This window comes from Aspergillus luchuensis, chromosome 3, assembly GCF_016861625.1.
Source record: "Aspergillus luchuensis IFO 4308 DNA, chromosome 3, nearly complete sequence".
In the NCBI taxonomy this organism is placed as follows: Eukaryota; Fungi; Ascomycota; class Eurotiomycetes; order Eurotiales; family Aspergillaceae; genus Aspergillus; species Aspergillus luchuensis.
Genome location: NC_054851.1, coordinates 2072764 through 2096130, shown reverse-complemented (window position 1 = coordinate 2096130; position 23367 = coordinate 2072764). Strand labels below are relative to the sequence as shown.

Here is a 23367-nt window from a genome sequence, read left to right as displayed (position 1 = left end):
TAATGTGGGTTTTAGTAGTAGATTCTGGGGCTACGTCGGTATGGTAGCGTATCGTGGCCACAGAATAATTCCATAAAAGAATCTTCTTAGGGAGGGGGTATCGGATTTCATCGAGATTGACTGTATTTTCTCAACCCGAGTCTACCATCAGGCGAGGCAAGAAATGCTATGTACAGAGAGAGACTAATAAATAGAGTAAAGCAAGCAACCGACCCCTTTTGACCAGGTCCGTATCCCTATGCGAGAAGTGTCTAGAAAGCAAGCAACCGCGAACGAATACACCTTTTGAATCACATACGCCAACCCCACCCCAGGATATTAAAAACACAGTATTCCACACAAGGCTAATCGAGTCCCAGAAAAGCAACGAATCGACAAGTAAAATCACAAAGCGCAGTAACATCTAGCATGAAAGAACTTAAATCACAAGCAAGAAGGACTTGAGCGAACAAAGAGAGAGCAGGTGGTAAGTATACAGGGCTGGAAGGAGTTGGGAAGAAGAGGAGGTTTGCGATCACGCCTGGCTCTGGCTAGATCGCGACAGCCGAGACGTAGACCTCTGGCTCCGGTGGGACGGAGCACGCTCCGGAGGTGCGTATTCAAAGTGTGGGAGAAGTCCTGGGTTCTGGCTCGGAGGGGTCTTCGAGGTAGTCTGGTAATCTCCCAGAATACGGTCATCAGCCGCAGTATCGGGGTGAATTTCGATGCCTTTCTGTTTATCCAGGCCCCCATGAGGGCTGTCAGTCTGGACCTTGAAAGCCTCTCCGTCACCTGGTGCCCGCTCAATTGGAGACCAGCCCGCAATACTTCCCGCAACCACACCGGCCATAGCAGCAGCAGGCCCGAAGGCTGAATTCGAGCGGGACCGAGTGCGTCGTCTAGAGCGCGAATCGGGAGTAGGGGGCTGTGTCGGGGTGCTGTCGCTGTGTTCGCCAACAGGAGTACCGGGAATCGAGTTTTCTCTGGAACGTGATCCGCTTCGTGATCTTGGGAGGAGTTCTTCAGGATGTTGCAACTTGTGCTTGAGATGCCTCAGCCGACCTCCGCGAACCGTCTTGAGGAACTTCAACTGATCCCGGATCTCCTCGAGCGCAGGGTTCCACTCGAACCGCCGGTCCTCGTCGGACACCAGTAGCTCGGGGCCCTTCTTGCGCTGCCAGAACCGAGGGATGAGCCGGCTAATAAACTCATCAGGTATCAATCGAATGATCACGGCTACCGGCAGCGAGATGACGCCCAGAACCAGCGAAACACCCCACTGAGCTCCATTGAGTCGCTTGACAGAGAACGCCTGTCCACCAACGAAGATGATGAGAATTTGTCCACCAATAATGATGAACTGAATCCCCATGAACCAGAAGTTTCGCCACATGCCCTCGAAGATATTGAAGTTGTTGTCGAGTCGGCGACAGTTCCACTGGTTGAAGATCTGCATCCAGACAAACGTGTTGAACACCATCGTCTCAAGCCGATCGAGGTCGTCTGCCGTTTTGTAGTGAAAGATCGATTGTCCCGCGAAGTTCAGAACCAGCGTGACGACCAACTGATAGATACTCTGTCCGATAATCATCTTCCACATAGTCAAATTGATCAACGGCGCCGATTTAGGATCAGGTCGACGGTCGAGAACATGAGGTGAGGGGGGATCCGTAGCCAAGGCAAGGGCCGCAAAAGTATCCATGATAAGGTTAACCCAGAGAAGCTGAACTGCTGTCAGGACAGATTCCTCATCTCCACTCGCTACTGCGGAAACAAAAGTGAGGACCACGGCAGTAACGTTGACAGTAAGTTGGAACTACAGCTCTGTTAGCTTTGCTTGCGAAACACAGAATCATACAAAAACATACCTGAAGGAATTTCTTGACAGCATCATTGACTGTCCTACCCCAAGCCATAGCCTTGATAATCGAGGTGAAGTTGTCGTCCATGAGAATGATATCGGACGCTTCTTTAGCAACTTCAGTGCCAGAAATTCCCATAGAAAAGCCAACATCAGCCGTCTTGAGAGCCTGTGCATCGTTCGTACCGTCGCCTGTCACAGCCACCGTTTCACCCAGCTTTTTGAGTTGGGTAACCAGAATTTTCTTGTCGTCGGGGCTTGACCTGGCCAGAACCTGTAGCCGCGGGATGATTTGCGTCATCTGACGGCTGCTTAACTGACGGAACTTGGGGCCCTCAATAGCAATGCCCCCAGGAGTGAAGATACCGCATTCTTGGGCGATAGCTTTGGCAGTCATGATGTTGTCACCAGTCACCATACGCACAAAGACACCTGCACGTTGACACTGGTGAACGGACTCGGTCACACCTGGTCGCAAGGGGTCCTGAATACCAAAGACGCCCAACAAAATCATATCCTTGAAGACTGCATCGAAAACAGCGAGCGAACGATCCTCCTCCTGAGTAGGAGCCCCACGGGGTGGCCATTGATCGAAGTCCCGGTACACCAGACCAATAGTTCGTAACGAATGAGATGCATAACGGTTGATCAAATTGTCCAGGTTAGACCGGTCTTGATCCGACATGGGCCCTTCTGACAAGTCCTGGGTAGCGTTGTGAACAATACGAGTGGATCTCGCAACCAGTATTTCGGATGCACCTTTGACCAGCATTCTGTATTTACCATTTTCCATCTTGACGACCACCGCCATACACTTGCGTCCGGAGTCAAATGGCACCATCTGAGCAAGATTTGCGTTGTCCCGAGCCTCGCTGAGTGACCCTAGGCCGAGATACGTACGCGCAAATCCCAGAAGGGCAGTTTCCGTCTTCGAACCGATGAAAGTCATTACACCGTCTTGCTCCCCTTCGAATGCCGTGGAGTTATATACAATCGACTGGATCAAAAGGTCTTTGGCAGGAGCAGAAAGGCTGGATGCAAACTCGGAGGGAGAAAGAGTAGTCGCAGGGTCGCGACCCCGGTCGCCGTCTGGACGACTAGAAGTTTCGGTAGACTTGTCTCCAAATCTTAGATTCTTTCCCAGAGTAGCCGCGACGGCGGTCATCTTGTTTTCCGTCAGGGTACCTGTTTTGTCGGAGCAGATAGTCGTGGCATTTCCCATGGTTTCACAGGCTCTTAGCAGGCGTACGAGGTTATTGTCCTTGAGCATCCGGGTCGTTGCAAAGGCGAGCGCCAGGGTGACAGCCAGAGGAAGACCTTCTGGGACAGCAACAACAATGACGGTCACAGCAACAATGAAGATCTGCAGGAAAGCTTGTCCTTTCTCGGATGCGCCGCCCATATCTTTCAACTGCGCAAGGAACTTGATGAAAAGCACGACGAACAGGAGTAATCCGGAAGCAAGACCAAGCTTTGCAATGTACTCTGCGAGCACGTTTAGCTTCGATTGCAGCGGGGTGGTCTGCCCTTCATCCTGAAGAGACATCATGGTTTTTCCGTATGTCGAATTAACACCGACTGCTGTAACCAAGAACGTCCCTACACCTTCAGAGACTTTGGCACCAGATACGATGAACGGGTCCTGCTTCGAGACGTTTTCGTGTTGCTCGATCGCCCGATAGACATCGTGAGCAGGAGTCTTGCGTAACACATCCGACTCACCGGTCGCAGAGGATTCATCGCATTTGACATTGTGGCCAGTAATAAATATACCGTCAACTGGAATAAGATCACCGGGTTCAAGATGCATAACGTCACCCACGAGAATGTCGTGAATGGAGATCTCTGCAGTTTTCCCGGAACGGACCACTTTCACCAGTCGATCATCTTTCTTCTTGTTCAACTTGACGAACTGGCGTTCCTTTTGCCAGTCATTAGCGGCACCCACAACGACCACGATTAGGATGGCAACAATGATAGCCACGCCCTCTACCCATTGCACACGTGCTTCCTTCCCCGTTGCCGTCACAGACTGATAGATTCCAAGGGCGAGAGATATGATTGCAGCTATCGTAAGCAGAATCAGAACCTTGTCGTTGTATGCAATCCAAGCCAGCTCCAGAAAACTCTTCGCCTTCCTTTCAGGAAGCTTGTTCCTCCCATAGACGCGGCTTCGATCCCCAAAGGCATTTTCGACATGTTTCGACGAGCCCGTGCCGGTTCTGGGAGGGCTCGTTGGCGTCGAGGAAGCGGTCTTTGGCAGCGATTCGGACGTTTGCGTGCTGGTGGCATCTTCGAAGCTCACTGTACCATCCAGGTCTCCCTCATCCAAACTCAGACCACTCCGCGCGTCGGTTCGAAGTCCTTTTTCGATTCCACGCAACCCTCCCAACGCATGAAATGCCCCCAGGCTCTTAGGGTTCAATAGCTTGTTCAGATGGCCAGGCGCGAATGCAAATTTGTTGTCTTCCACCTCAAACTCGGCCTCTCGCCCCGGATCCGGCTTCAGGGCATCCTCATCGGAGATTATCGTGTTCTGGGTCAAATCGGTGCGCGAGCCGTGAGATGCTGTGGGAACATAGGTATCTCCCCCGTACGAGCTGGTATACGAATTATTTGAGTCCTCAGATTCCAACGAGTTACCGCGAGACCTGGTGCCGGGGACAGCCAGGTAATTCGAATTCGACATGTTCTCCGTCATTTTCGAGGCGGGAGAGGAGATATTGTGCGGGGATGTAGGACGACTCTCGTAGTCCCGGTTCTCAGATGACGCAAAAGAGCGAACTGACGATGGCGAGACACCCCCACTGCTCAAGAGCGCGCTCATATCATGCGCATCAACATTTTCGGTAGACACTTGTAAGGAGGGGTGGGATGGGGTAGGAAGTATCTGTTGCGGGGGTTCTTGCTGGTCGGTTGAGGACGTTACAGCCGACGTATCGATGGTGATAGTCGGGGCCCGCTCCCGTCGCAGGGGAGTCGACCCTGACTGCCTAGCATCATGGCCATCCGATTTGGAATCCGGCATGATATTTCCAAGGGGTGAAACAACCGGAGATGAGTGGGTCTTGGGAGCGATGGCAACCGTTTGGTAAGAACTAGGATACTAGACGTCAATAGGAATGCGGCTCCAAAAGGAGCGGAACAATTGAACAGCGCCGTATCATAAAATGTCGGAGCTAGACGCAAGAGGAGTGGGTATCATTCCAGAGGCAAGTAGCAACCGATTAAGCTCAATAGCGGACACCGAAGAGGAATGCGCGAGTATTATATCCCATGTGTTCTGGCTACACTAAGAACTGGCGCTGCGGATTAAACAGACGAATGCGCGGGACTGGCCGTGGGAGAAAGGAACGTCCACATCGATTGAACAGCGATTTGAGAGAAGCACGAGAGAAGACGGGAAACAGGCGACTAGTGAGGCGAAAAGGAGGGAAGGACAACGGTGGAATATGAAGGTTGACAAGCTTTGCCAGCACCAGAGAGCCACACCACGTAGTAACGTCGTATCAGGAGCACATCCGGAGGTGACAATTATCGAAACGCGACCCGATGGTGGGACCAATCCCGGCAAAGTATAAACGGATTAAGAGCACTGCCAGTGCTAGAAGGGCTTATCAGCGACGAGGTATTACTTGAAAGCCAGCGAGTGGACAGACGTTTTGCGTTGAGGGGAATTGGGGGGAAACCGACAATCCAGCGACCGAACCTCACTTGTGTCGGCGTAAGGAGCACAGAACCAATGGAGGTAAATTGCGGAATGAAGCGAAGACAAAGAGGGTTTAAGGGCAAGAGAGAGTCAAGTGGAGGAGAAAGGGAGAATGAATGGGGGAGGGAGAAATTGGGGAATCAAGCAGAACAACGACACATCATGAAGTTGGGTGGATAGAACGATTGATAGAGGGTACTGAGATCATGGAAGTAAAGAAAGAGGAATGGCAGGCGCAGTTGTACTGTCAGGTAAGGTACCTACTTACCGACTACAGCATGATTCGGCGGTAGACCCTGCACCTATCCTGCAAAGGACCAATCACTACGGCTAGCTGCCCCACTGTGGACCCACCGGTTGGTCCAGATCGAGTGATGTGGTAAGTTTGGGAAACGAAAGCTGTTTGTTTGCAGAAGAAAAGCTGCCAATTGCCCGATGGCTGACTATCTACCCCATGTTTGATGGTTTCTGCTTCGTCAGGGCACTTGGTTTATCGATCTTCAGGGCAAACCTCCATCCATATAAAGGGAGAGCGCCTTTCAATCATTTCTCTTCCTTTTTCTGACCTCTAACGGGAATATCCAAGGATTGAGGCGGCCTCCTTGCCACCAAAACAGGGCGTTGGGGTTGTTTGGTTTCTTGGGGGGATTGTTTAACGGGCCTAATGACCTCTGCAGAGCTCCGACTCGGCCAAAGCTGTAACGTAACTCGTCGGTTCACTTTTGCACTGCCTCATTCTCGACCCCGTCATCGAAAGTCTTTTGATTTGATTTTTTTCCCACCTTTCCCCCTTTCAGAAAAATCTATTTTATTTTATTCCCATTTCATTAATTTTCAGGCCTTTATTATCACCCGCTATTATTGATATGATTGTCCTGCTCCCTTTCTTTTCTGTTTCTGTGTTTCCAGACCTGTTTGGGGAAGGAGGTCTTTTTCAGTGCAAGAAATAATCCGATGTGACATCTAGACTATGAGTCTATGGAGTAGGTACTACTAATGAGTTGCTTACTGGAAAGGGAGGAGGGAACGGAAAAGTGGTGACGGAAGAGACAAAATCCACACCTCGGTAGTGCATCCCTCGCTCTCCAGACTAACGGTCGAGCTAGAATTAAGGGGAATGGAACCCGAAGCAGGACGTGCTCCATCCACGTACCTTAACTCATCACCAGCCAAATTTCTCCCGATTTACCAGCAGTGAGGCAGATACTTTCTACCTCCAATGCTACCAATGCCGTTTACGAGATGGTCCCCAGAACACTAGCGGTATTTAGACGGACCAAATGCCGCACTGTATTTCTTGTTCTCGGTTTTTACTACTCAGATGGGGGTATCCATCGTGATGATGTTGGACCTGCCTCTTCAAGTGTTCTAACTTGACCCCCCCAAGAAAGGGGCTCCACTCGGACCACGTACTATCAACCAAGTCGATAGGCGGCGCAGAACAATAAACTAGACTAGTTAGTTATCTATCTAGAATACTATCTGTCTATCTATCTACTCATCGCTCTACTCGCTAGTTAAGTAACTTGCTAAGAAGCCATCAAATTAATGACGATGCATTAATGTTTGGACTAGTCGAGCTAATGCACGCTACGCATCAGGTCTAACCGCCGGGTTCGCCAGGGAAAGAATATTCCATGTACCACATGCCACCCGAGAGACTGTGATGAATGTCAAAGGACGGATAAATCAAAGTTATCAAACGGTTTATGTTTAACAGATCACCAATATCCTGTCAACAACACGCAAGATGACGAAGAGAACCCGCCAACAAGTCTAGATTTGTGGAACAACAGCCCGATCCCCCAACCAAACTTTCTCCGTCAGTAAATAGTCTACTTTACCAGGAGAAGAACAAGAGGAGAAAGAAGAAGAAAACAAGACTTGGCAGGAAGGGGGCGGTGCAAAGAAAAAAAAGGGCCCCATCCATCTAATCCACGTATGGGAACCTGACTAGTCTAGTTTGCATACTAAAAAGCAAGTCGACAGAGAAGTAAGGTTAGCTTTAGCTTAGCCGGAGGGTAGGTAATAAGGTGTTTGTTGTCCTCGTTTGGAAGAATATTCCTTCTTAGTTAGTCTAGTAAATACTTGGAAACTTGACTGATTGTGACTTCATATCCGGCGCATCCTATTTCCACTAACATCCACAGCAAGTAAACCTGGTGACATCAGATCATGCCTCTATCAATATGTTCATCACTGCAGAGTAGTGTACTGCAATGCAGTACACTTTCCCGCGTATTGTTATTGTCATGTTATATTAATTCTCCGGGCGGAGCTCTCCGTCCTATCCTATTCCATGTCATCAGTTTGCCCGTTGCACCACCACCACCACCATCATCACGATGATCCCGTAAGGGACGCTTCAAAAAACCTGACACCTACCACAATGGTGTACAGTCTCATCATATCTCGTTTGGACCCTATTCCCAAACCCAACCCTTATTGGGTAAGTATCTACTCTGTACGGATAAGCAAATAATACCATCAACCTGACTTGTCAATCCGCCTATGCTAAGCTCTGCGTTAGCCGAGTGGTTACATGCGCATAGCATAGCCACCACAAGCATAAGCTCCGGGTGACACGGATGTCGTCAGCTTGCTTGGAAGAGGGCTTTTCTGCCTTTCATTTCGGTTCTAAACTCACACTCTAATAAGGTTGGATTGGGTAGGTAGTAGGTTTGAGCTGCTATCTCCCTTTCTTTTTCGTCTGTTTGCTTGTCAACACACAGTAGGTTCACGGGTTGGGTCCGCATGTCTCGGTCCAAGTGCTACGTAGAGCTAGTGGGTACGTAGAGGATGGCGCGGACTAAGAGCTTTCGTGATTATCATGCTTGGTTGCTTTGTCGGGAGGAACTACCTGAACTGGAAACACAAGACGCTCTAACTCGCTGCAATTTAATCTGAGGAACTGATGGGCTGCTTTCACATGGATGATTGGTCTTAACATAGTGGTGGAAGGTTACAGATAATAAAGAACAGCTTGTATCTCTTGTTAAGTTGTTAGACTCTCTGGCACAACATGGGCTCAAAACATCTCCCACCATATCATGAAAATGATGTAATCTCCAGCATCCAGTCATACACTGGCCACCTCTGCCGTTGCTCATCTGTGATCGTAGATTCAGTCTCCTTGTATTGAACCTCAAGCCATTTCTGCCACGGCCAGTCGATCCAATCTTCAAAGGTGTTAGGGTATCCATAATAGATGTTCCATCTAAGTAGTGGGCTGATTGGAACGCCAGGAAACCATTGGCTCTCTTCTGCACTGTTTGAAGGATTGCGTGATCGTCCAATGACAGACTTTCCCAAGTCAATAATGACGGCCCTTACTCTTCCCAGTTCACTCCGTTCAATCAAGATATTGCGTGGACATAGGTCTTCATGGCGAACGTCCTTGGCGTAAAGTGCAGACTCTCCATCAATTATCTGTCTCATAATATCCTGACGCTCCTCTTTTGAGAATATCTTGGGCTCTAGGCGACTCATGGGCAGACCATTGATTCGTTCAATCAAGATCAAACAAATTTGGCGAGGATGACCATCGATCTTTGTTTTGAATGTGTAAGAGCCGAAGAATCGAGGAAGAACAGAGCCCTGTAGCTCGGACAAGCGCTTATAAGAGGCACACTCGTGCGAGTAATCATAGCCAGCTGCCCGAAAACGGTTGCCATCGTCACAGTCGTGGTAGAGAGGGTCATAGAACTTGGCGACCATGTCCTGATCTGTCGGTAGACCTGAAGAATGATAAGTATCCACACATCTTACAATAAATACCTGGGATCGTTTATGAGTGCCAGTTTGAAGCCCCCTTAGCAAATGGATATTGACAAAATTGTGACAGTCAGAGCTTGGCAGAACGGAGTTCTGAAGAGACAACTCGAGGGGAGAAATCGAACGGCGTGGTCTCTCTTGCTGAAATATTTCACGCTTGTGGAGCGGAGGAGGAGGAGTGTGACTGAATAGCCAGTTCTGCACCGATGCAATACGGAGATGGCTCGTCGTGGTAGGTTTGACCCATGGCTGGCGGCTTGACTCACAGCATTTCTAACTGAAGAAATCCCAATATACCAATGGTCACTCGGCAGAAGGGGACTTTAAATGTTTCACCAACTTTGATCCCACTTACATCACGTGCATTAATCGTGAATATGACAAGCAGCAAACTAGGATAAGTAAGTGAAGATGGAAATTCCCGCAATTAGTATATCCTACTAGTGTTGGCAACATCCTGATTCTCCGGTGACTGCCCAGCAGAACTGGCCAGTATATATAAGTAGCTAGCCGATGCCGATGCATTACCCTAAGCGCTCCTCACTACTTCCACTAAGTAGGTTATATACAACAACTACTAAGTACTTAAGGTCAGAAGCAAATGAATTCAGACATGAAGCTTAGTATATTGTCCATCGCTTAGTCCCCTGTGTCAAATCTTCCCGTGGAGGAGTTGTCTCAGAGATGTCGCAGTAAGTCGTGTCCACGACTCTTTCAGAGCACTCCCTACGACAATTTGATTAAAATTAATCAGATTCTGAGTCCTTACATATATATATATATTCCAGAGAATGAGGCTTTAGACTGAAATTTATGTTCATACTCAGACAACCACTTAGCCAGGCATAACCTGAATCCCTGCCATCTCTGCCTACCTAGTCTCCGACCTAACAGTCAAACACTTATATTCACCCCTACATCTTGGAATGCTACCCTCGAATTCAGCAACTTGGACGATTGGTTCTTCTCTTCTAAGCCCGGTCTACCTGTAAGGATATGATTCAAGAGGCGGAAAGCACGCCAGAGAAAGGGCAGAACTGCCATGTACATTCTGCTTAGAGTCTCGAGCAGAGCTCTTCTGGATATTGGAGCTTCATTGATTAACCGCATACCGTTGAGTTGCTCAAATTGAGGTGGAATATAGCAACTGTGTTGTAACGTAGATATATAGAATGTACTAGCGGCTGATTCACACTACTGGGGAAGGTCGTGCATGTTTTTTCATCGCTCGGCTACTTCTTTTCGTTCACTCAGCCTTTTGAGCTAGTTTTAAACCCACCAGCCTGGCTTTCTTACAAGCCACTATCTCAAGAAACCGTGGTGCACAGAAGAACAAAGCGATCCGATATATGGCATCCATAATGAAAGTACATACTAAATATTATTTTAGTAAGATATTGGAGTACCGTAGAGGAGGCATAGAACATGGTCGTACTGGAGGTAGTCTTGTCTAGGACAGCCCTCTTTTGAAGGACTCCCCAACTAAACCCTTTAAAATTTGAAACGTTTACCCTAGTTGGTCAGGTAACAGAAACACCAGTTTGCTTTGAATTGCTGCTTATCATACTATCATCACAGGAAAGAACAGTCAGCCCTTATCGAGCGGTCATATCCTTCCTGTCAACCAGCACATCAAAAGCACCTAGACGTTGCTGGGTAGACTGGATAGCAGCTAATATAACTAGCATGCTATGCTTGTTCGCAGGACGCACGGGTAAGAGATAGTCATCTCCATCATGGGTCTGTTATGAAGACAATATTTATGACGACGGTCAATCTTAGCACTGTCTTCATGATGCCTCTGGCATTATGCTAACATACGGATGTCAGAAACAAACTTTTTGTCTGGATCCTCATGCTCGATTGACATTTTCCCCCCCTTTTCCTCAGTGGTACACTTGAGTCAATTCGAGAAAGTACCAGATTCAGCTTCACGGTTGGTTATGTGTAATGCTTCGAAAGCCACTGGGCCCAGGAAATCTCCCGGTGCTTTCTAGTAACCATGCTGAACTGGCCAACCACCTCATCCTGTACATAATGGCACTGCATCTGTATGTCATTGAAAACCTGACCATCACTGTGGGCCTCTAGGTTCTTTCGCGTTGCTAGCGACTTCCTTCCGAATTGTGACATCGCTCTCCCATTTTAGAAACCATGTCTGTTCGTCATGGAGCTGGGACTTCAGGTGACAGGGTTCTTGTTCCGCTTCACTGAGTCGTGCCGCCTACTCAGCACTCGAGGAGAAACTGCTCGCAATGTCTAAGTGCTTGTAAATGGTTTTCTGCGTTAAAAGTACTCAGCATAGCATGTCAAGTTTCAAGTTCTATACGCGAAGACGGGGGGTACATCCAAAGGATGACCAGCTCCAAAGCATAGTAGCCTGAGATTTCGGGATCATATGCAACTCAAGAGTGTGTTAAATATAATATGGAAGAAATATCCTGGATTTTCATTGTTTTGATTAGACAAATTTCGCGCAACTGGGAGGGCAGAGGATGCGGATTTGCAGTTCAGTTACATGCCCTTTGCCACATAAAACTCTGGGTTTGATTCTCATGAGTGAATCCTGACCTGTTCAGGGTAAATAGATATAGGAACCTATAAACACTCTCTGGCTCCTCTTGCTCGAGGTTTCCTTCTGAGCATTGAAAGAGTCAAAAACAAACACTATCATCGACTGTCTTCTCGACAGCTTTTTGTACCTATGTGGGCTGTTTAGGACATGGCATGGACAGAACAAGGTTATGTTCGCATCGGCCCTTTTGGCAAATAAATCGCTTTAGATGAACCTGCGACTACATAGGAGGTTCCCTGTGCCCATGTCACAGTGTACTTCGTCGTTCAGGAAATTGAAGTATAAAGATCAAAGTAGTATATTTCCGCTGATGAGATAATTTGAAGAGATCCCGAAGATGAAGAATGTCAATAATCGTAAATGCTTCCCAGAGGGTGCATTTTTTGGTATGCTATTGCAAAAAGGACCTAGTCCCCGTACTAATGTATCAGCGTCAGTATCCTGGATGTTCTCCAAGATTATCAGTTGGTACACTACAAGCTGGGGGTTAGAGGGCCAGCGCGAAAAGCCGACAAGGTCAACGCCGGCAGTGCTTTCCCTAGGCACGGCCTTTCTTTTGGTTGTATACCTCGGTCGCTGTGGAGAGTGCGTAAGCCAGTTGTAATGGTAGAGTATTGCATGTGGATGATGCTCGTGAATCTGATGCTGATTGGTTTCGCGAAATCGATAGTTCTGTAAGTTTGGCATAGAAATGACAGGGGCTTTTTCTAGGGTGTATGCAGTCAGGAAATGAAACCTTAAAATCTCTAGGTACTTAGCAATGATGATAATATAAAGTAGTTCATAACCTCTGGAAATGTCTTAAATTCTTGTTTCTTATTGGATTACTGTTTATATCTTGCTTTTACAATCAATGAGCGCCCAGACTTTTACATTGATATGAATAGTACCATGTTTAGATAAAAAAGAAAGAATGTTTGTGGAGGTAAGTAACCCCATATGCGTAGAATTTATGATGATGAGAGGGGTCAGAGCTAGTCACTGACAGGCAAAGTGTAGTCACTTCCAGTAAGATACTATTGAAGATGGTGAATACATGTCGTGTTGCATTCTTCATTGCATTATCGCTCATTAATACTCATTCAATCATGTCCCTCTGAGGAATATCGCCTGCCTCGGTATTAGACTCATGCCTGTGGCATTTAGTCGGGATCAAATCACCTGGTATCAAGGATCCTCACCACCCAATATGGCAGTTGGTCTTGCTTGTCAATCATACATGAGCACGCGGCAGTGTTCAGAGCCCTATCAAGGAGTTAGGAAGAGGTTTCGAGTACGTAACCGTCTCTCAGGGAAAATGAACAAAATGGTATTCGTCTTCCGCAGTCGTCAAGGGAATATATCACAAGGCATGGGCGACATGATCCCTTGTTCTCCTCACCCTGCTCACCACTTTCCCGACAAGGATCGAAGCGACTTAGAAATCCGGGGCTACGAGGTCCCGGTCAGCAGTTCATGAGCTCGTCCCATACCTGACACTCTTGTTTCTATGCTCTGTACCCCACAAACAGCACATGGTCTTGACCTGCTGGCTCTTGATACAGGCATCAGGATTTTCTCTCCCTGAATAGCATTTCGTCTCCTTGCGTGGCTGGTGCATACCAGAGGAATGTATCGCAGAGCTTATTAAGGCATCATCGGCGTGGTATGTGGAACACACACTCACATGACTGTCTGTGCGGAAGGGTGTATGGCCTTGCCAACACAATAGGGCAGCATACACTAAGAATATCTCTCAATGACGATGTTGGAGCAAACACCCTGACGGATCGGGTGCCTTCCAGCTGTTATCCGGATACCAACCCCTTTGTTCTCCGGGGAGGTAGACGTGTGCTGCTAAGCCCAATCCAGTACAAGCATAGTACTTTTGACCAGGTTTGGTCGGTATCCCGATTTAGTATTCTGATGTTGTGGAATGCTGTTCTGGTCTTGGAGCGCGGGTGTCACGCCGAGGAAAACAAAGTGATGTCAATGCAGTACGACGGAGTAACCAGTGGTTGTTCCACTGGAATCTTCACCCTCCGGTTTTTCGAATGTCTGTATGCCCAGTGAGGCGACCGTCTTTCCTTATTTTGTCCATTTATAGTTTGATGAGTCCCAGCAGGTTATAGTTCAAGTTGTTGCAGAACGCGAAAGTGTGCACAGACAGCTCCCTCGAGAGGCACGCCCGAACCAGCATGGACTCTGACCTAGAAAAAAGACAGAGATCCCCTTCCTTGCGAAGTGTGACACGAGAGCAGCTAGAGGCTTCACATACTCTGGGAACTCCTCTGCCAACATGTGGATCGAGATACGAACGATGGGCGAGGAACATCAAAGGCTTAGAGGCTCGCGGGATCGAGCCCGTGTCTCTTGAAGAACGACTGAAGAACACTAGCTCAACCCCTTTCCGAATGATGCTCACATGGTTCAGCATGGGTATGGCAATCAATAATATAGTGACCGGGTCTTTGGGTACACTGGTAATGAAGCTGAGCTTCACCGACGCCGCGCTGTGTGTAATCTTTGGAACGTTTTTGGGAGGCCTAGGGGTTGGATACATGAGCACATGGGGTCCCAGAAGCGGCAACCGCACACTTGTAAGACCTACACTTACACCTTGGTTCTCTCCTCTTGCTTTCCCCGTCTCCACATAAACTTTCTCGTGACTTAAGGATAACGGCTCACAACTTATATTCTCCTGATAGATTGTGTCTCGGTATTTCATGGGATATTACCCCAGTAAGGTCTGTTGTATACTGAATGTGCTTACCAACTTGGGAACCGGCATGATGAGTGCCACTGTAGGAGGTCAGTTGCTTTCCAAGCTATCAGGAGGAGTCGTGTCCGTCATAGTCGGTATAGTAATAGTCGCCTTGGTGAGCTGGGCAATGGCTACTTTTGGGATGAAAATATTCCAGTTCTATGAGCGGTAAGATTCTTCACCCTTCAAAGTTTTAGAGCACTCGTCTGACCATTTATTCTGGCAAAGGTTTGCTTGGTTTCCGCAATTGTTGATATTTTGCATTCTCACCGGCTCGGCTGGTCCGCAATTCGACTTCCATAGCCCGTCGATCGGTTCTATTGAGCAGATAAACGCAAAGCGTCTAACATATTTCTCACTTTGCCTCTCTATTCCCTTGTCATGGATACCCGTGTCCGCGGACTACCAGGTTTACTATTCCCCGGAGATACGAAGATGGAAAGTGTGGACAGTAACCACGATCGGTGTAAGCCTCTCAATAGCCATAACCCTTCTTCTTGGCGCCGGGCTTGGAAGCGGTGTTGCAATTAACTCCAAATGGGCGTCTCTTTACGACGGCACACCGGGGAGTCTGCTGATGGCCGGCTATGATCGGTTGGGGCCTCTTGGAAAGCTATGCGCCTTCATCAACGTCTTAACGATTGTGTCGAACAATGCCCCCAGCTCGTACTCAACGGGGTTGAATTTTCAAATGCTGGGAGAGATGTGGCTCAGGGTTCCACGACCTGTTTTCACGACTGCCAGCACTCTGATCTACGCATCATGTGCTATCGGAGGCCGAAACTCTTTGTATGAGATCTTCGGGAATCTAATGCCACTCATTGGATACTGGGTCATCATCTGGTTCACCATTGTGGTAGAACAAGACGTACTTTTCAACCGAGGGAAAAGTTACGACTGGACTGATTGGAACAATTGGCTTAAGCTCCCAGTTGGAGTGGCAGCTAGCACTGCCTTTTTGATCGGGTGGGTAGGAGCCATTGTTGGCATGGTATGTAGTCCCACTAGCATGTGCTTGTTGCGCAAATCACTGCTGACCAAGGTACTCTTCTCCTAATAGGATCAAGCCTATTATACAGGACCAGTCTCCAGAGCGATTCCAGGTGGATGTGATCTGGGCCTCTGGCTGGGGTTGGGCTTTACGGCTCTTGCGTTTCCGCCATTTAGAATGCTGGAGCTGAAGATTATTGGCCGTTGAGTATACAAGTGCTGATTAGATATCGGTGTCATTCTGGATGGTATTGAAGACACTTCCCCAGTCCCTCTCTGTGTGGTTTCACGAGGAGCGACGGGTGTAACCGGACCTATATGCTGTTAATTAGACCAACGTGCCATCTGCTATTGCTGTGAATAGAAAACCCCTGGCAGAAGAAATCTTAAATACTTTTTGTACGTACGTGCATATGCCTGTTCAGATATTGATATATTCATCCATTCCGTGTTTACCTTCCGAGCAGATGCAATATTGTCCTGGCGAGGTTGGTATAGCACAGAAAGATGGTCTGTATGCGTGATGTATGGTTCTGTAATCTTCTAAGGTCAGGTGAGATGAATTGCCCAATGGGGGATATACCAATGGGGAATATATGGATTTCTGTACCGGGCATCGGAAGTAGTATTTCCCTGGCAGGCAATTAGCCGAGTTTTCATATGAGGAAATTAGCCGGTCTGTAGATGGGGTAAGTAGAATCCTTCCTAGATAGGAAGTAGTTGTTGCTCCATTCAATATAATAAAGGAACTTATGCTCTTTTATGTGCAATTCTCGCACTAAATTTGGTGATATCAACTATCAAAAAACAACGTCACTGCCAGTTCAATTGCACCATCATCAGACCATGAATGCTGTCGCGGCGTCTACATCCAACCCCGCTAATGGGCTGGAGGTGGCTGCTGATTCCGAGTCTGCTCATATTAACATGTCTAGACCATGCGTCACAGCACTTTATCCGATTGCCGGATACTTTGTTTTCTTCCATAATGGCTGTGAAGCCCAGCTTGAATCCACGTTACCAAGAGGTGAAAGCTGAGGCTGATGCTTGGATTGTCAAGTAGTCACTGACCCGGTGGAGGAGATAGCCCAACGGAGGAACTGACGCGGTCATCCCTAGAACAATGTCTGCCAGCCAGCAATGGGCTTCCCATAATCCCAGAGTAGATTTGGCATCTGGGTTCCCTATGTGCGCCACAATGTGATCAAGAAGCTCTTCGCATGATGGTGGATTGGTTTAACTGGGTTAGTATGGTGACTCCGCCCATCTTGTCTCCAGCAATCTGGCCTGCTAATCGATATAATTCATTGGCCAGGTTTTCCTTTTCGATGACCGTGGGTAGAGGGAATTTACATGCTCTAATGTTGTCAACCACTAGCAATGAAGAAGTCAATAAGCGGACATGAAATCCTGCTCCTGCATTCAGAATTCTACGAAGGTCGTCTGAACACCGACCTGGCAGCCGCAGAGGAGGAAATTGAACAATCTATGGCTCTCATGAAGAATGATGCGCCCCTCATTAGCATGGAAGATAACGCGATCCAGCATGTATTCCAGTCTTGTTGGTATCGATTGAAGCAGGTAGGGGCAATAAAGCCCTCTATTTCCGGGGCTGACAACTAACATTAGTCCCGCGGACTTGAGGTCCACTATAGGTGAAAGTCCGCTATCATTGATTTCTTCATCATTCTGCTAAGAGAGCTGATACTGAGAACTATAGGCCCGCAAGCTCGCTGGAAAATGGCACACCATTGTTATTTCGATGGTCTCCTGGACCAAATTCGGGTTCAACGGGAGAATCGTATTACAGATGTGCGAAGATCAATAGCTGGGGCATTGATGGCTCCAATAGTGCGGCGCTTCATCCACAACTCAAGTGGGAAGATTCACATAGCAATCAAGGACTTACACAAACAGTATGGTAAGTGCACGATCCTCAGCTGCTTCAATGTATACGCCTTCCTGACACTAGAGCGGTGCCCTGTCCTCTGGGCCCAAACGTGCGCGTTTCGCCTAATGAGCTGTCTTTTGCGTCGGTTGAGTCATTAGAAAATGAATGTAGTCAACTAGTCCAACACACGACCTGCCTAAATTGGCGCTGAGCACTTGATGTCCTGCAGGTGAGAGTTCCTGGAAATTTCCCCATTGAGAACATCCCCGAACTGCCAATTCGGGCATTATGCGTCCGAGATAGGGCCATCCCCTTAAGAAGATCAATACTTTCTCCTTCGGCAGCACACAAATAATCCTCATATCTACCAAATCGTATAGTCGCAAACATGGTTTAGCCGCCCGGGGAGACTGCGTATGTAAGTTCTGAGGACGACGATCATGAAAGTGCTTGTTGTCTTTGTCTCCAAGACAAGGGCGACTGATCCAGATCTCAGATTGCATGCACTACAGTGTATGAGCCTTCTTATGACGGAGCGCCTGCAAGCATCCCTTACTGAAGTAACAAGAAACCCTATCATGGCTTTACAGGTGCCATACAGCCCTGCTGCTACATTGGAGATAGCATTCAATTGGAGATGAGATTGTAAAGCTATTACCTAGTCCACCTCACCTGCCGGATCCAAACCCATCAGAATTATCTATCCATCTCTTCGAATGCCTGTAAGATGCCTTCTATGCTACCATCATTACCCGGCACATCGAACATATGAAATATGAATCTTGTGAAAGTATGATACATCACCCAAACGAGTACCCTATCATGGGTTCGGCGCTGGCATCGATAGTCCATGTGTATGACTAGTAGTTTAGTGGGAATTAACAATCTGGGCTTCAAGCATCAATCTGACCACCATGTCGCCGATTGCTGCCCGGACAACCAGAACGAGTACTAGGTCTGGGTAGGACTCGACGAACCACGCCGATGCTCCATGTACTTAAACTAAAAGAGATGTGTGCTTTTCAGTTCACAAAGCAAGGCTGCTATTAGTACAGCATTATTATACTCAGTATCCAATAACATTGAAGCCAATCACTTGTTCAATATTAGTAATGGGTATGGACGGGTTTCTGCGCGGGCACTGGATGTCATGGCGGGCAGTCTTGATCTGCCCGAGGTTTCTGGTTCTAGAAAAGATTTCAATAATTGTAGAAAGTGATGAAACGAAACTCGGTAGCGTATATACGTACTGTGTAGTCAGTGCCTGGAAATCCATATGGACAGTGAACCACGGTAGGAGAAGGGAGAGCGGTGGGGTAACCATACCTTAACACTCACTGTTAAGTCAGATCTTAGTTATGAAACCCCGGGGGATCATCATTATCACCATCATCAGACCCACCCTCCCTTAAGTCAAGTAACTCTTTCGAGCATACTATTCATATTATCCATCACTGTTCAAGTGCCTAACTCTCCTGTACATTGTCGATCTTCAATCTTTGGTATGCTGGAATTTATTTGTTCACAGCGGTCATCTGTGCCCCTCACAACTTATGACTAATGCCCGATGCAGATCATTTCATTTCAGTTGTGACTGACTTGAGAGACTCAAAAATGCTTCTACAGTCCCCTTTGCCCATCATCGTGTTTATCTATATACTAGCTGTACATCGACGCATGGACCACTGAGCAAAATCAGTCATATTAGGCGACCAATGGATAACAGCACACAGCTCACTCCGGGCAAATTCCTGGGGTTTGTCCCCAACACGGACCCTCGGGTGGCGGGTTTGGGATTCCAGCAATTGGTCACTTGTGTTTGCTTGCTGCTTCCAGCCTACGCGTTCCTGGTTTCGCAGCTGCGATTTCGATACCTACGGAGGCTGCATCAAAAGTACCCCTATACGACGCGAGAGTCTTTCTCTCGCATGACCGATGATGAAGCCTGCGAGATACAAAAAGGCTTGGTTCAGCTGGAGTTCCCGTTTCTCTACCTCAAATCACTCCAGTTTGCTCTCTTCAGGGTGTGACACTCCGGCTACTTAATGCTTATTCTATTTTGTTTCCCTATCCTGCCGACTAACTACTGCACCAGACATACGGCATCCCGACCATCTCGACAGTGCTCACAAATACAGCCCAATTCTCCAAGCCCGAAACGTCCCTGAAACGCTACGCTGATACTGTAGCACTAGTTCAGGAGTTCGTAGGCCATGCGCCAACCTCTCGTCGTGCTTGCACTTCTATTGCACGCACCCGCTGGATCCACAGCAGCTATCGCGCTTCCGGCAAGATCCTGGAAGATGATATGTTGTACACACTTGGCCTCTTTGCCATTCAGCCTGTCAGATTTGTGAAAATGTATGAATGGCGGGACCTGAGCGATCTTGAGAGATGTGCCATTGGGACCTTCTGGAAAAGTCTGGGCGACAGCTTGAATATCAGTTACGATGCCCTCCCATCAGGTAAAACCGGATTTCGCGATGGTCTTCATTGGCTGGAGGAAATAATGGCTTGGAGCGACGACTATGAGGTTCGTTGCATGGTACCTCATGTCAAGAACCGTGAGGTGGCCGAACAGACCATCGCAGTGCTGCTGTACATGCTTCCCCAGTCACTACAGTTCATTGGGATGAGATTTGTCTCGTTCATGATGGACGATCGCTTGCGTAAAGCCATGCTGTAAGTCTTGTGTAATGCTCCCAGGGGCTGGATCAAACCACTTATTGATTCTCTTTTCAGGATTGACCCTCCCCCGGCTTTTGATGCCAAGCTGTTCTCGTTGCTGTTCTCCGCTCGTCGGTTTGCATTGCGCTATCTCGCGCTACCCCGCCCTTATTTTCTGCGGTATGTCAGTTACACCGATGATTACAACAAGGACGGCCGCATCTACATGACCAACTGGGATGCTGCACCTTATTATGTAGAGCCGAGTTTCCGGAACCGCTGGGGTCCGGTTGCCTGGTTGACTTGGGTGCTTGGTCGGCCTTTGCCGGGAGACGAAGGGGACAAGTATTATCCAAAGGGATATGATAATCTCAACGTAGGCCCGAAGTATTTTGAAGGTAAGGGCCGCCAGGGTATGGAGGACATTATGAAGGAGTTGGAAACCACACGACGGGGTCAGTGCCCTTTCCACTGAGCTTTGCGCAGAGCTGGCCTCCCTCAATTGGAATGCGCGTTGGATGTGATTGTGTCGATTTTATCGAGCGCATACTGCGCTGTTAACTGCGGATCTACCTAGCGGGGCATAACTTGCTACAACCGATGATCTACGAGCAACTATCGAAGATAGTTTATGCACTTTGAATCCTCTTGAGCCTCCCACAAATGTCAACAACTTGTTCTTGCATTGTCCTGGGAAGCCTTGCGCCAATAGTTGTTACACTCGCCTGTGCTTGCTGGTACCGTCGTATCGTAGTGACCGCGTCGTTATATTTATTAATGGTGCTCCGGACTACCGTCATCATTAATGGTGGTCCATCCACACTGAAGCTCGGAGATTTCCCAAGAATACAATTTTTGCATCATCCTAATAGCCGAAACCTTCGCAACACGCTCTATTTGAGCGAAGTGATCTGCCGCGTTCATTCTAAATTAGCGCCTCTGTCTGGGATAGAATATTTTCGCTGTGAATAACATTGCGCTTGAGCGTTCACCTTTGTTTCAATAAGAAAACCCCCGTATTCACAATTGGATTGAAGCTACAAATGCAGATAATATGAACAGGGAAACCAGTCCTTTTCCCCCACAATTACGCTAAGGCCGTAAGCGCGTCGAACGCACCTATGAAAGACAAAATATTCACTACATTGTATTTACTAGGATAAAATAGTCTAAGCAAAGTAAAGCTGCCAAAACCGCCAGCCTAAGCTAAGCGCGCCCTCCATGACGTGAATAGCCGTCGCAGCTTACATAAAGCGATCTCTCTCTCCCCGCAAATCCGAAAGTCAGCTCAAATTAAATCCTATCATCATCGTCAAGCCAACCTTTTCTTAACCCAGATAATAAACTCTTTTGTTACTACTTCGATATTTGATCGCCGTCGCATTCATATCGTCTATCCTGTACAACAATAATGGCGTCGCCTACCTCGAACGACGACGGCCGTTCTCCTCCGCTAAGCAACTTCCCCCAGGATCCTTCGGAATTTGACAGCGACCCGCGCATCTCGTTCTCGAAGCTCGACAACAAGTTCATCTTGGAAACAGAGGACGGACAGGAATTTGAATATGATACGGTGCTAAAGAGATGGATTCCGACGGTGTGTGCGCGCTCTTTCTCCAGCTGGGTGGTGTGATGTTATGTAGCTGTTGAACCTGCTGCTACTTCCTTCTTTTTTTGTTTCTACTTTTCTTATCCCTCCTCGCCCCCCCTCCTTTTTGTTTCAACTGGTTATGGAACCTTTTCCTCTTGTTGCAAATAGACCGATATACACGATGTCTATTATTGCAGGGATTGTTTGATTGGTTCGTGAAACTGATTGCTTGGTTGGCGCCGCTTTGCGCCCGTCCGGGGTTGCCTCCAGGTCGATGAAGACTTGCTACAACAACAGCAAGAAGCATATAAGGTCCAAGGTGTCAATGAGGAGGAACAAATTACTGCGGCGCAGTTGAGGAAGAAGCGCAAGCAACAGGCTTCAACGGAAGAGGTTAGTCCAACGGTTCTACGATGATGCTTCCTTGAGTTGGCCCCAATGGCATTGAGATGGGCCTTATACTAAAGAGGATATGTGTAATCGCGTAGGGCAATGGGCAACAGAAGCCTAAGAAACAGCGCGTCAATACCGCCGTCTATGTGACTTCGATTCCTCTGGATGCTGAGTTCGACGAAATCCGTGATGTCTTCTCCAAGTGTGGTGTTATCGCCGAGGAGATCGATAGCGGCCGACCGCGCATTAAGATGTACACTGACGAGAGTGGCAAGTTCAAGGGTGAAGCTCTCGTCGTGTACTTCCGACCGGAGTCTGTCAACCTCGCGATACAGATGCTGGATGATTCGAACTTTAGGATCGGGGTACCCGGTCCGCAGGGGCCTATGCGAGTGCAGCATGCGGATTTCTCGTTCAAGAGTCAGCAAGAGGCGCCTACGAAGACTAGTATGAGGGATAAGAAGAAGATTATGCGCCGGACACAGAAGCTGAATAGGTATGGGAACAACTACAGTTTACCTGCGATGATTGGGCTGGGCTTTGCTGATACAGGTGTCTAGCAAACTTGCTGATTGGGACGATGACGATCCGTCTGCCTTGCCGGACACGACTTCCCGCTTTGATAAGCTCGTGATCTTGAAACACATGTTCACGTTGAAGGAATTGGAGGTACGGAGGATACTTCCTGAGTTAATGGTGACTGTAAGAAGATACTAACGTCTGGCGTAGGAGGATCCTGCAGCTATCCTTGATATCAAGGAAGATATTCGGGAGGAGTGCTCGAAGCTGGGGGATGTGACCAACGTTGTACTCTACGATAAGGAACCCGAGGGAGTGGTGAGCGTTCGCTTTTCCGATCCCGAGGCAGCCAGGAGTTGTGTCAAGGTAAGCTTGTTTACGAATGGCGATGGTCAAATACCCTCAAGACAAGGACATGTGCTAATGATACTGTTACTTTTAGATGATGGATGGGCGGTTCTTCGCTGGCACCCGGGTCGATGCCTATATTGCAGATGGCAGTGAGAAATTTAAGAAGACCAATGAGAAGCGTGCGGCACTGGAAGATCTGGCGGAGAAAGGACTGGATGCGTCCGATGAAGAGGAGGAGCAGCGATTGGATGAGTTTGGCACGTGGTTGGAAAGCTCTCATACGGTCGAGAACACGGCCAAGTGATGGTGATGGCGGTGATGCTT

At 48.1% G+C, this 23367-nt stretch overlaps 6 protein-coding genes across 6 annotated transcripts; 4 read left to right on the top strand and 2 right to left on the bottom strand.

Moving 5' to 3' along the window:
- Nucleotides 1-514: 514 nt before the first annotated feature.
- Nucleotides 515-4868, bottom strand: pmcA (putative P-type calcium ATPase; the record flags this gene model as incomplete). Its single annotated transcript, XM_041687251.1, has 2 exons — nucleotides 515-1795; nucleotides 1848-4868. 2 exons carry the CDS (start codon nucleotides 4866-4868, stop codon nucleotides 515-517), a joined length of 4302 nt encoding a protein of 1433 aa, XP_041541154.1.
- Nucleotides 4869-8597: 3729 nt separating this feature from the next.
- On the bottom strand, nucleotides 8598-9266 carry AKAW2_30706S (uncharacterized protein; the record flags this gene model as incomplete). Its single annotated transcript, XM_041687250.1, has 1 exon — nucleotides 8598-9266. The coding sequence occupies one exon, from the start codon at nucleotides 9264-9266 to the stop codon at nucleotides 8598-8600; it is 669 nt and encodes a 222-aa protein (XP_041541153.1).
- A 4809-nt stretch (nucleotides 9267-14075) lies between these two features.
- Nucleotides 14076-15839, top strand: AKAW2_30705A (uncharacterized protein; the record flags this gene model as incomplete). The annotated part of the gene is made up of 4 exons (XM_041687249.1): nucleotides 14076-14477; nucleotides 14586-14809; nucleotides 14870-15632; nucleotides 15702-15839. 4 exons carry the CDS (start codon nucleotides 14076-14078, stop codon nucleotides 15837-15839), a joined length of 1527 nt encoding a protein of 508 aa, XP_041541152.1.
- Nucleotides 15840-17011: 1172 nt separating this feature from the next.
- AKAW2_30704A (uncharacterized protein) lies at nucleotides 17012-17459 on the top strand (the record flags this gene model as incomplete). Its single annotated transcript, XM_041687248.1, has 2 exons — nucleotides 17012-17212; nucleotides 17352-17459. The coding sequence occupies 2 exons, from the start codon at nucleotides 17012-17014 to the stop codon at nucleotides 17457-17459; spliced, it is 309 nt and encodes a 102-aa protein (XP_041541151.1).
- Nucleotides 17460-19237: 1778 nt separating this feature from the next.
- Nucleotides 19238-20664, top strand: AKAW2_30703A (uncharacterized protein; the record flags this gene model as incomplete). The annotated part of the gene is made up of 3 exons (XM_041687247.1): nucleotides 19238-19546; nucleotides 19618-20204; nucleotides 20265-20664. 3 exons carry the CDS (start codon nucleotides 19238-19240, stop codon nucleotides 20662-20664), a joined length of 1296 nt encoding a protein of 431 aa, XP_041541150.1.
- A 936-nt stretch (nucleotides 20665-21600) lies between these two features.
- On the top strand, nucleotides 21601-23347 carry AKAW2_30702A (U2 snRNP complex subunit CUS2; the record flags this gene model as incomplete). Its single annotated transcript, XM_041687245.1, has 6 exons — nucleotides 21601-21786; nucleotides 22051-22173; nucleotides 22269-22669; nucleotides 22734-22842; nucleotides 22903-23058; nucleotides 23135-23347. 6 exons carry the CDS (start codon nucleotides 21601-21603, stop codon nucleotides 23345-23347), a joined length of 1188 nt encoding a protein of 395 aa, XP_041541149.1.
- Between the last annotated feature and the right edge of the window lie 20 nt (nucleotides 23348-23367).